At 33.8% G+C, this 13,515-nt stretch overlaps 2 protein-coding genes across 2 annotated transcripts; both read right to left on the bottom strand.

Moving 5' to 3' along the window:
- Positions 1 to 483: 483 nt before the first annotated feature.
- LOC123884995 (zinc finger CCCH domain-containing protein 62-like) lies at positions 484 to 4,202 on the bottom strand. Its single transcript, XM_045934233.1, has 9 exons — positions 3,924 to 4,202; positions 3,725 to 3,834; positions 2,604 to 2,718; positions 2,461 to 2,522; positions 2,155 to 2,206; positions 1,817 to 1,928; positions 1,399 to 1,497; positions 1,182 to 1,309; positions 484 to 1,080 (listed from the first exon to the last, which is right to left on the bottom strand). Exons 1-9 carry the CDS (start codon positions 4,094 to 4,096, stop codon positions 570 to 572), a joined length of 1,362 nt encoding a protein of 453 aa, XP_045790189.1. The 5' UTR covers positions 4,097 to 4,202; the 3' UTR covers positions 484 to 569.
- A 2,075-nt stretch (positions 4,203 to 6,277) lies between these two features.
- Positions 6,278 to 11,627, bottom strand: LOC123884534 (25.3 kDa vesicle transport protein). The gene is made up of 6 exons (XM_045933646.1): positions 11,383 to 11,627; positions 10,126 to 10,375; positions 9,363 to 9,523; positions 9,106 to 9,252; positions 8,172 to 8,248; positions 6,278 to 6,863 (listed from the first exon to the last, which is right to left on the bottom strand). Exons 2-6 carry the CDS (start codon positions 10,311 to 10,313, stop codon positions 6,780 to 6,782), a joined length of 657 nt encoding a protein of 218 aa, XP_045789602.1. The 5' UTR covers positions 10,314 to 10,375; positions 11,383 to 11,627; the 3' UTR covers positions 6,278 to 6,779.
- Positions 11,628 to 13,515: the final 1,888 nt, after the last annotated feature.

The raw sequence follows: 13,515 nt of genomic DNA, 5'->3' as shown, positions 1-13,515 counted from the left end.
TTTTACTTTCTACGTTTTTTCAATTTTATGTGAGTGACCAAATTTTGTGATCAGAGTCTTATGACCACACAAGAGTTTCTCTATATGTAAAACATATAGTCACAATAACACATCAAATAATTTTATCGTTTTGATATATTCAATATATGGATTTGTCTAATATGTGTAATATTGCACATGTTAAAATAACCAAAAATAGTAACTATTTATTGCAAAACAATAATTATTTATTAAAAAATTATACATTTAATATAAAACGCATAAGTTCCAATGTAAACTTACTATTTTGAATTTCTTAACATGTACAAATTTGCACATGATAGATAAACCCATTAGTATTCACTAAGAACTTTTAATTCAACCGTGCAATAGGAATACACCACAATAATAAGTGTAATAGTAGTAGATAAAACAATAGATTAACTTTTCAATTTTAATACCAAAGTATCTATCCATCCAGAGAAAGGACAGACCAGATTAACATTTGTAACAGACCAAAATTTTAATTTCAAAAGCCAAAACATCTATGACATTATGCCACTACAAAGTTTTTCAGTTCATCCATTCCCTTAGTCTCTCCCACCATGTAAGAATTTGCAGTTATCTCCAAAATGGCATCTTCCACGCGCAAAATGTCTACAAAACTGTTTTTGCTGATAGCTTTCTCGGTTTGGGATCACTGTATGGATGTGATTTGCATTTGCAAAACGCGGAACAAAGTGATTTGCACTTGACAAAGGCTTCCTTGGATAAAAAGTTCTCTCAGCAAAATTGTTTGTCTCAACCATGGAAGGATGGTATCTCTCAACAGTAGTTGGTTTGTCTCTGTAATTATAGTCGGCATAATAATGGTTTGAATTAAAAGACGGTTTTCCTGAATTTCGGAACTGGTCAGATCCCATTGTGACAGCTCGAGAGTCAATAGACCGAACGGGCTGTTCAGTTACAGCTGCTGGTTTATTTACAATTGCAGATGGTGGAATAATGAGTACATTTGTTGTTTCTTGAGGTTGAATTTGTGGCCTTACGATGGATGAATGTGATTGAGATTGGTTCTTTGCTGAATCCTTTTTTGAGATCCTGAAAGTGTAGATTGCAAGTACATGACATTGTTTTGCAAACATAAACAAATGGAGTATTCATATTGAATGAAACACTAAACCTAAAATCATATGAAGTACCTATTTTCCTTCATTGATTTTCTCATCTCCTTTTCCTGTATTCTTGCTTCCCTATCTGCCCTAGCAACGGATCCCCGAGAGTGCTTTTCCATCAACAGTTTTTGCCTTTGCCCTTCATCCTCCCATTTCTGAAATTAAAGATAAGGACATGATGAACATCGAAAGAACAACAGCGCAATGATATCAGAAGAAAAGGAGTGCTGCAGAATTGACGAACCTGTCTCAAAGTCTTCAACCTATAAAGGTTTCGACCCTTAATCAGTAGGGGGTGAAGGGGAGGGAGAGGCTTTTCTCCCTTGCTCCAAAGCACTTCAATCTGTATGAGAAAAAGGATATCAGATGCATAGAATGATGAAACAATGGTTCAAACATAACTCAATAAATTATACTGCTATTGTAGCACCAACACTTCAGCAATGCATAAAATGGAGGCTGCTGCAGCTCTAAATATTCATGAAGATTGGTATTCCGAGGACTGATATTAATATGTGTATGATAGTAACACATTTCTATGTTGCAAATAACACTGCTATTTTGCAAATAACTCTGCTTAAGTTACATAAGATTATACAACACTCAACAACCACAAGAAAATAATCCATTTAGTTGATAAACTATGTCAAAGTTTTCCTCACCGTAAATGTATGCTGTTGTTTGGCAGCACCATAGCTTTCTTTCACTATGCGGCCTGCAACAGTCCTTTTGCCACACGGTGGACCGCCGCCACTCCTGGATGCTATGTTGAACCTGAGAAAACCAATTTTTATAAGGAAACTGGAAGATTTTTTGCCAGCATCATTCACCCAATGGCATGTACACTGGTAGAGAATAGTGTTGCCGTGTGTGTTGAGCTTTCTCTTCTCAAGTATGTTTATATACATACTTTCAAAAACATTGTATTGAGATCTCTGTGAGTGTGTGATATCATCCATCATGCATTAAGTCAAAAATGAAAACAGAAATAGAAGCTTACATTTCATAAACATTCTGCTCAAACAAAACAACATCACCAGTACATGCATCACCTGCATAAAGCAAATTTTTTAAGATTTTTAAGCCTTAGATAGTGATTACATGTCTAGAGAATATCAGTGCATTACAAAAATTATTTGAACAGATCATATCAAAACTCTTACTAGTATAAACATGTATATGATATATGATATATCAACATATGATAAATAAAAGTATGTAAAACAAAGTACTAGAGGATTGGGATGCTAATAGTCTTTGGAAGCTTTATATCAAATCAACAACATAAGAAATTATAGGCGGATACCTTTACAATTCAACACAAAGCTATGAGGCGGATACTTTTTCTCCCCTCCACCATTTATAATCCTGGAAATCTCACATAATTAGAGAAAACATAGAGTTATTAAAAAAACAACTACTTTTTTAACAACACAAAATAATAATTACTCTTGATGCTCCTTTATACGCTGGATAAGTGTGTCCTTATTCCCAGTTAGCCTCAGACCATTCTTCTTCAAATAAATCTTGCATTCATCCACTTTCAATTTCTCTAGCAGTCCAGCTAAAAAGTGCAAACCAAAAACAATGAGAGAAACCTTAAACATGTTTAGTTTGAGATTACCAAAATCCACCGCATGCCTAAGAAGTTCTATCTCAGTATTTGAAATTATTTGAGCTTATCTACTCGTATAAGAACTGGTTGTAAGACTGTTTGAGAAAGCTTATAGAAACAACTTTCCACAAGTGGTTTTTTACTTATTTCCATAAGCTCTCCACGATAGCGTATGAAAACAGCTTATAGCTTATATAAAAACAATTTAGCTTTATTTTATCTTTTGTTATAGAAATAGCTTATACATAAGCACTTATATGATAAACGCTTATCCTATGAACATTTAGTTTAGATGTTTATCCAAACAAGCTCTAAGTCTAACTATTCAAGGCTTGTTTACATAAGGGTATGGTATAGATCTATGTTGCCTAGGTACGGGTACGGTACCGATATCCGGTACGGGTACTCGTACGCGGTACGACATTTTTGGAAAATTTAAGGTACGGGTACGTTAATATAAAATATTAAAAAAAATCATTTTTAAGTGAATTATTATCATCATGCTTTGAAGATTTAATATTTTTGGTCCACTGTCTCAACTATTTTCATAAAAAATGAGAGATAATTGAAATATAATAAAAAAGTATAATAATTTAAGAGACTTTTCAACGGCCGATATGTTTTTTCCGTAATCATCATAAATCAACCAAATAAAAATGGGTACGGAATCGGTGCGTACCATACGAGTACCATGAAGTATCCGATACTGGTACGTACCCGGTACGGGTACTTCACCATTTTAGGAGTACCCATGCTACATAGATAAGGCTTAAACATTCGAATATCAAAATAAAATCATCGAATGGGACACACTAAGTAATCAAAAAGTGATATATGCAAATAAAAAATCATATTTAAACCTAAAGATAATAATCTAACAACAAAGCTTGTTTCACCTTACAAGTAACAATACCCAAAAAAAAAAAAAGGAATCATCAAAGAAAAGAAGACAAACCCTTTATTATTTTCTGAACTTTTTCAAAACTATCACCATCAACAGAAGGTGTATTCAACTCCAACACTTCTGAGTTGATCGCACTATCCATACCCATATTCTCAACTATGCTGAAAACACCAAATCAACAACAAATAAGTCTTAAAAATCAAATTTTGAATAATGGGGTTAAATGAGATTGTGATATTATTATTGTTACCGCTTTTTTGCCTTGTTTTTGAGTGAGAGATTGGAGAAGCTACGATGAGTTTCTTCGAGCATGTCGTAATCAGGATCTTCTTCTGAATCGTCCCATTCGGAATTTGAGTTTGATCCTTCACTTTCGATGATGATTTCGTGAAAATCCATTGATGAATCTTCTTTGGTTGCCATTGAAACGATTTGGTTAAGAGTGTGAGTAGCAGAAGAGGAAGAAGAGTGTAACCTTTTGGATTGTGTTGTCGACCGTTGCAGGTTTAAGGTTTGAATTTCCCACACAATTGACACCAATTACTCGTACTTAATAAAACTAAATTAAGACAGCACAATTAGCGAGGTATCTTTATAAACAGTGGAAATTACTCACTCCGTTTCAAAATATAAGTTATTTTGGCCAAATTACACAATGTAATTAATGTTGTATGGAAAAGATAAAACTATATTAAGTTATTTTGATACAAATTTTTTTCACAAAGTGACTTAGATTTTGGAACGGATGGAGTAATACATTAAAAAATTTAATGATATTGTCAAATGACATAATTGTTCAAAAAAATTTAATAGTATTTCAAAACAATAATATTTCTTAAAAAAAGTAATTTAATAATATTGTCACGTGTGCCATGTGGTTATTTTGCGTTATTTAAGCCCCTTAATAATATCTCTCCCTCGGTATGATAGTTTCCTCTATCGTTTTACCCGACTAACTTCACACGAGAGGCTGATTCTCTGTAGACAGCTTGAGGGTCCGTTTGATCTGCAAAATATAAATACTGGACAAAACAGTACAAGACAGTACAAGATAGAACAGCACAGGACAAACGTTTAAGGTATTGAACAAACTTTGTGTTGTACAATGTTTGGTGGACAAAAGGTTATTTTGGTATTTTATACAACTTGTGCTGAGGACAAAAAGTTGTCCCATGGTTCAGTGGAGGACAAGAATTTCAATTTTTGTCTTGTCCCTTAGCTGCCAGTTTGTCTAGTACCAGGAACAGTTTTAAAATCAAACACAGTACAGCAGAAGTTGTCTTGTCCAGTCCCTTATTTTTTAGCAGATCAAACGCACAGTAACTTTCTTCAGGATTCATTCATTCCTATCATGAGGACAAGAAGACGCTCTCCGTATCAAAATCAAAATATAAGTCATTTTGATCATATTATACAAATTAAGAAATTAATTAATGTTACATGAAAAAAAGAAATTATTAGTTAGTTTACAAAATTATCTTTTTCATTAATGGCATGGAAAAGATAAACCGAAGAATTGAAAGAAGATATAGTAATAAATAGTTAAGGGTATAATGAGAAAAATATCATTAAATGTCTAATTGGTATTGTAAAGCGACTTATAATTTCGTACAATTTTTTTCTCAAAACAACTTGTAATTTGGTACGGAGGGAGTAGTTTCAAAGATATTAGTATTTGCAGTTATGCACGGAGAATACCTTGGGTTTAAAAAAAAAAACATGATAATTGATCTTTGTTGTTCACGTAAAGGGTATCTGGTTTACGCAAAAAAAAATTAATAATTCATAATAATTGTTTCTACCAGGAATTAAACACTGATTCTCTCAAACAATTCGTCTTATGAAACTCACTAATCACTTGAGCTCAATTCTTAATTTACATAAACTAACTCTAATTACTATTGATTTAATGTTTTGGAAGTAGTGGTACACTCAATTATTTTTTATAAATTGTACACTCTTATTAGTGTTCAACTGGAATCAGTGCAACAATGAGTCCCCTGCCTACTCTATGCGTTACCCTTTTTCTTCAAAGAAAACAAAAATTGAAAATTGAGCTTGTTGAGTGACAGCATCTGATAAGGGTTGGGATGTACAGTTGAAGAGGATGCTAAGGATGGAGGGGTGGCAGTGACAGGGGAAGGGAAGACTCAAGAGAGGGAGAAAGAAAGTGATCTGATATGGTAAAATGGTTTAAAATAGTCCTGCACAGGGCAACACTTAATTGATTTGTGCACCTTAGAAAATGCGTGAGATTAAAGATGTAACCGATTTTGCAATATTACATTATAGGTTAATAAGATTTTCCTAACACCCATGTTTCTTCCAACTGACACTATTCCACACACCGAAGGCAATTTATATCCACAAATTATCTCCTTGTTCAGGTATATCACAAAACTAGGATAGCTTTTCAATTCTCCTAACCTAACCAAGATAAGCATAAGACATTCATCCTTAAAGACATGTTCCTATTTTTCTAGTTTATCTTATCTACAATGATAGTAGGTGATAATAAATGGTTTCTGCTAAAAAAAAGTGACAACGAATGGATGGTTCAAACTATACATGCATAAATACAATGACTGGTTTAAACAACAGCTATATCAACATATAAGAAATTGCATTATTTGCAAGTATACTCTTATAAACGAAATTGCAAAAGGTTTACGGTCTAAGAACAAACATTCCACACTAAGTCATCATACTAACCATACAAAATGCAGTTCTATTTCAGGTGTTCAAATGAAGGGGAGGGAAAAAAACATCGAGGGGGCAATATATAACTCATGAACGCAGTAATCCTGAAAATAATTGGTGGGTAGTAAGAAGAAATATCTATTATCTATATGCATCCCCAAAGGGATCCAGTTTTCTCATGTCTTGGCTCCTTAATATAAAGGTAAAAAGTTTCTATTCCAGAAAGTTGGATCCAGCCTTTCTCAGAAGTAACACAGGATAGTTTTTTTTCATAAATTGTCCACAGAAGTAGACATCACCTAGTTTATGTAGGGTTCCCACAAAACTGAGCAAATCTTGATAGTCATGAGGAAGACAAGAAGCCATAGCCACACAGTCTAGGTTTGTAAAGTCGTGCTAAGCTTGATCACCAAATTTTGTTCTTGAGCCAGAAAAGTACAAAGACAACTCCAAAAACAATAGCAACAGGGGCCCATTTCCGAATCAGAGCCTGCAGCAAATATTTCATTTTACAGTTATATATTTGCAATGCTGACAACAACTATAACCAAAATATATAAGGCAGAAGTTTAAAAAGTGCGCATCATATCCTAACACTAGACAGGGTTATATATCATCTCTATCAACTTATCATTAATATCGAAGGCTAATATACTTTTATTGAAGACCAATACCATCGGAGTAAGAGAAATGGTAAATGGGACAAGGACTCGCACAATGTAAATGGCAACAAAATGTGACAGCTTGTTCGGTTCTGTTCTCTTTGATTCTATCCTTTTTATTAGAACCAAAATGTATAGCTTTTTTTTTACCTTATGCCCTTAATATGTACAAAATATATAAAATAAAATATAACTCATACTTTGTTCTGTTCTAATCTGTCTATTTCTGCTACTTAAGAGGTCATGTATTTTAGTTATCGAATTAGCCTTTTACAAATGCAAGGCTGGTAAACTGTTTACAATAGACCCAAAATGGACTTGAGCCTTCCTTGGACCCTACAGTGACTGGAGCTTTGTACAACCAGGTTTCCCTAAGATTAAAATAGATCCAAAATGGAACCCTTCCTTGGGTACCATTGTGACTGGAACAACATGGAATATTCAACTTAAGTAATAGTGATAACAAAAATCTTTGACCTGCATCTAGAAACCTTAAGGAAACCTACTATATTAACGACACATTATCTGCAAGCATTGGCAATCCATGCAAATTGCAATGTTCAAGAATTTTTACAATTAATAGACCATAAAATATCCAATGAATGTGTTTTGATGATAGCCCATCCGGCTATAGTTCTAACTGACAATCATGCTTAAAATTAATCACAGGGCACACAAACTGAAACTGGCACAGTATATTTCAAAGGGAATGCCAATGAAGAAAATTTTGAAATAGCGGATAAAAAGTGTCATGTTTCAAATCCATAAAATGATAAAACATAGACTCTTATATTCCAGCTAATAGAGAGAGCTATAACCAAACGGTAAAGAAAGTGTCATGTATCAAACCAGTGAAGCATTGATTAGGTAAAAGGCAATAAAATTGAATAAATCATAATAGCTCTCTAGGACACATTCCACACACTGCATGCTTCTACCTAAATTGTAAAAGCAAATAGCACAAACCAATTTACAACTGCAGCAGGATATATTCAGAGGTTTTAGTATCATGTGCATGCTAAAATGTTCAAAAGAAAATGGAAGGCTTTAGTGTTAAATTAAGATGCGTCAGTGTTCAAATGAAAATGGAAGTCTGGTATCACGTGCATGCTACAGAGAAACTGAAAATGATGTACCTGTCTATTTAAATCTCTAGCCTTGTCAGCATATACACGAGATTCTGACGATAGGCGATTGGACATTTGGCTGACCTCTGCATATTTGATTTTAAATCAAGTGTAGAACAAAAGTGTCAGACACCACAAGGAGATAAAAGCAGTAAATATACCAACATACAGACAGAAATTGAAGCCGCGTGAGAATTAGAAATAAGAGGAAACCATCTATCAAGATTATGTAGGTGAAAATGTGGAACTAAGAAATTTTAGCAGAAGTTTCTGATAAAAAATCTTTACACTAACAATGTATCAGGGTTAAAAATACGAACAGGAGATCACATGCATTGGAAGATGATGTTGTCAAGATAAAACCAACACCCTATTGGAGAATCATCTTATGTTCCTTCTATTTAAGATTAGGTAGGACAGACTTATATTGCTGTTTTGTTGCAGCCGCCCTTTTCAAATTATAAGCGGGTCCAAGGCATCGTAAGCCTTTAATTTAACACAAATTATTGTTTAACTTAAAACCATAACTGTATCTTGAGAAAGAAAAAGTTAACATTTTTTTATTAGGACAGAATGTTAAACATTGTCAACTCAATCTTATCAGTTTTCAGGCCAAGTGTTTGATGAATCAATCTAATATAAATCTGAAATTGAATTAAGCCTAGTTTACTATAAGACCAGCCAAGTAAGCAGACAAATGTATGAGTATGACGGCCATTTTTACATACAGAGTACATATAAAAGCAACAAAAAAACAACATTTACAGATCCTAACCCATGCTTCATTTTTTATGAACGAATAGTAATATAGCAATCAGGAAAACCCAGCTACAGTAGATGCATATATAGCAGAGGCCTATAATATACTAAAATTATTAATTAAGCAAGCAGAAGGTAAATTATATAAACTACAATTATTCAGAAAATACAAGAAATGACTTACGATCCAACTGTTCGCCAACACCAAGAACTTCCTGCACATTTCGGGTCATAATTTGGTGGACTTCATAAAGCTCATCATTCAACTTTGCAATATTGCGCTGTGTATGGGTATCCTGGTAAAGTTTCTTTGTCTTCTGTATAAATGTGTCTATTAAACACTCAAAAGAAAAAAGGTAAATTAAACACCATTGGAAAAAAAAAGAAAAAAAAAAGAGAGTATGCTAAATGGTATATGACAGTACAGAAACTGATATCTACCAAACTTAATGAAGGCATAAGGTCTGGCAGCAGTTTCAATTTGCGATCCATTAACACGCTCAAACTCATTCCTGAGGTCTTCAAGATATTGAAATGCTAGTTTCTTGGGGTATGCCCGATCACACATTGTCAAGTAACAGACCCGTCCTTCTATGATATAACTTGTTTGTGTCAAGGTCATTTTTGGCTACGAAACGCTTTCATATAAATTTGATGCAAAAGAACGTAACTAATTTGAAATATAATAGACCACAAAATTTCAAGATAATGAAAACAAGATCAACTTGCTAAGGAAGGAAAAAATTTTAAAAACAAGATACATTTTTCACATGCATACCATTATACAAAGCACCAGCTCAATTGTGATTCAACAGAGAAAGGAGATATCAATAAAAACAAAGAAAACAGATCATGGTTTCTTCCAATGTCCAAAACGCTAAGATTTACAGACCTAGCAATGAAAATATACATGTAGGTAAATAGCATAATGCCCAGTCAAGCATCTCATTCTGAGGATGGGATGCCGGCATTTAGTGAAAGATAACAGCATAGTAACAACAAGCTGTAGACATCTCCATAATTCTAAGAAATTGCCTATCATTTAATACTGCATCTGATATTGTTATCAATTCTCACACAAAAATTATTGCCCAGTCATCATAATTGCTACACTCAGACACTGGAAGTGTCTTATAGTATAACAGCAGAACAATTGAGCAATTCTTTACACGACTACCACAGACATAATATATGAGAAGGATACTGGAAAACATAAGGACCACTTTCAACTGACATCCTGGATGCCTCATTATGCCCTCTTGATAGATTCTTAAACAACGACTTGGCTTGCTGTTTGTAAAATTCACCATCCGTAAGATCACGACCATCATCCAGTCCTTCAGCCAGTGGAAGACCATCAGTAACACGAGCAATCATAGTCAACTTCACCATCTTTCTCAGTTCACAATCTCCCTCTCAGAGTCTTAAACTTTGCAACTAAGCCAAAACACACACTACAATACCAATCCAAAATACAGTCAAAAATCAAAGCTGACCAAAAAGTTAAGACTAAAACAAAAACATTTAAAACACAAAACAGAAATCATTTTCCTTTACTTTTCTTCATTCAATTATTAACAGAAGTACCTAAGAAGCACAAACACTCGTCATATTAGGCGTGTCCCGGTGTCCGACACCGACACATGTGATTACATTGAATTATTTCATTTTCTCAAATTATCGGTGTTGATGCGTCAGTGTCGGGTCCATGCTTCATAGAGAGGTACTAAAAACATAATCAATAATTAACGAACAAATTCCTCATATACTACCACCAAACAACATCTATATCATGAATTTGGCTCTCTAAAGTTATAGTACAATGTAAAGTAAGAAAATCAAGAATTGTTATTTTAACAAACTCATCTTTTTTATAATGTATAAATAACATCCTACTTTTAATTTGTTAATCAACGGTTGATAATACTCACTTTATACTCTAAATTAAGTTGCTCACTTCAGAGAAGCTAGATCCCTAAATCACGATCGATTTGTAACTATCACCAACCAATCAATGCCAATTTCAAACTATTCATTCAATTCTTTTACAATTCACAGTTCAAAATCCATTCTCTTTATATTGCAAAACATCAAACAACATATAACTTCAAAATTGAATATAAGAAAATCATACTGAGGCGAAAAGCGCCAAAACTAATCGAAAATCCATAACAGAACTCATGCATGTACGACATAAAAGCTTGCATCACTAATTTCGTCCTTACGTCGTCGTTTCTTTAACAATTTACTAGATCTGACAAAACAAAAAACGCAACCAAACCTAATTTACGTAATTCAGATCTCGCACAGTTAAATCACAATCATTACTTCTACATAATTAACTGAAACATTAGGTTTTTTAATTAAATTTCGATAATATTGCGAAGATTTAAACGAAAATAATGAAAATTAAGGTTAAAGTAAAGTGAAAGTGGAAAAGAAAAGGCGATGGCGGAGAAACCTGAAGAAGAATGAAAGAATGGTGGTGGAAAGGTGGCCGGAGCTGCCGCAACAATCGGCGGCGTCGATGGTCCAGCCGAACCGAGCCGATCGATGAAAGTTTCGGAAGATGTTGTTGTTATGTTTAGTTTGAAATGAAATGAAATGAAAATGGAGTGTGAGATTTTCGCCAAAAGCACAAGAAAACGAAACGCGCTTATTTTATGTCTTAACTTCTCCTTAAGCATTAAGTGTTTCTGTTTAGTTAGAAAATTGATTTTTTTCACGTGGCATTTTCATGACTATCAGTATCCAATGAACTGATGACATGTGGCGATGATAAAAAAACAAAAGAAAGATATTTTACACGCATAAAAAAAAATTAGTAAAATTAAGTAAATCAAAGTGAACAAATAAAAATGATAGAAAAAAGCTGTATTTTTTATTTCAAAAGTAAATTATGTTAGACTCAGGTATATTTTCACTTTTTTTTTCTTCGTTAGACGGAATGTAAGGATTACAAAATAACTAGTTTTGGAACACTATGGTGGTTCTGTAAGTGCACAAAATTGCAATTAAGTAATAAAGTGATAAGTGTATCATTCTCCGCAGGGATTGTGCCAAAATTACTAGTTTCGCTTAGAAATGATTTTGCATTGTTTAGAGATAGTTGTGCTGATAAAAATAGATAGCAGGAAAATAAATGATAGAAAAATAAAGTAAAGCTGCGTGTGTGTCCACGCAGAGTGGTTAAATGTTTTCGAATCCTTGCCTTACTCCTACTTGGTGGTTAATTTCCTTGTTCCCCTCTATCAGGATTAGTCATATAAAATAGGTTCAAAAGCACTTGTTCCCTATTTCTATTACAAATTGGTTAGAGCCTAGTTTAGGTTGTCTTACTCTGCTTAAATATCATCGCCCCAGTCGATTGCACTTCTTCGTTTAAACTTAGATATCCTTACCCTTAAGGCTCAATGTGTTGCAAGCTGTCACGTGTGCCTCAAACTAGTCCTAACTCTGACTTCAGGTAGAACTTATCGTTCTAGACTAAGCTTTCTAATCCTATACTAAGACCTCAGATACTGAATTTAATGGTCTCATGTTGGACCTTAGCACATCGTCCTTCGTTCGGGATAATTAGCTTCGTTTCCTATCCGATATCAACTAATTTCTTTAGATTTTATTCTAATGTGATCAGTATTAAAATAAATAATAAAAACCAGACAATAAAAGAGTTTTAATAGGAACAACTGAATTTATACCCAAATTATACAAAACCAATCATTCGTAAGTGAGTTCATCGACTCCACCTAACCTAGGAAAAATAAATTACAAAGACAGAAAAGAAAAAAACCTTATTGGCCTTGGAGTTCCTTGGCCCTTCTTGCCTCCTCCTTAGAGTTCTCCTAACTCTAGAGTGAATATTCAATGTCTCTGAATATTTTGTAATAAATAATAGTGAAGGAGGAAACTCTATTTATAGTTTTTCAGGTGGGTTTGAGCTTTTTCTGCGTGTCCATCGCACCCATCGTGGCCATGATGGCGTGTAATTTCGCCTCATCGTGGCCACGATGGATCATATCGTGGTACGATGAAAGATTTTCTCCAGATTTTCTGCTTTCTTCAACCGCCTTCATCGTGGTACGATGGTAAAGATTTGTTGCAGATTTTTTTCAATTTAAATCGCCTTCTCATCGTGTCACGCTGCATCTCATCGTAGGTACGATGACTGCACTGTTTATTCTGTTTTTTGCTCTTTTTTGCTGCTTTTTCCACTTTTCTTGCTTCTGAGCCAAGTAACTTCATTTTTCCAGGTATTTGCTTGCTTTTGGGCTTCAATTGCTATTAGAACTACCCTAAATTACTACTAAAAACATCATATAATTGACTGTCATCACAGTTTCATAAGCATTGGTTATTATTCCCTCCGGCCTCATATGTAAGCAAAAGTAACATTTTTAGATTCATTGAAAAAGTTATGTATTTGGTCTATAATATAGACCAAATACAATATAGACCAAATACATAACTTTTTCAATGAATCTAAAAATGTTACTTTTGCTTACATATGAGGTCGGAGGGAGTATAAGATGATGAATTTTAGTTGGACATAACTCATAAATAATTATATTGGAATTCAAATTACTCCCTACAT

Source organism: Trifolium pratense, linkage group LG5 (assembly GCF_020283565.1).
Source record: "Trifolium pratense cultivar HEN17-A07 linkage group LG5, ARS_RC_1.1, whole genome shotgun sequence".
NCBI classification, from domain to species: Eukaryota; Viridiplantae; Streptophyta; class Magnoliopsida; order Fabales; family Fabaceae; genus Trifolium; species Trifolium pratense.
The sequence above is the reverse complement of the archived record's forward strand: the minus strand, read 5'-3'. Positions and strand labels throughout refer to the sequence as shown.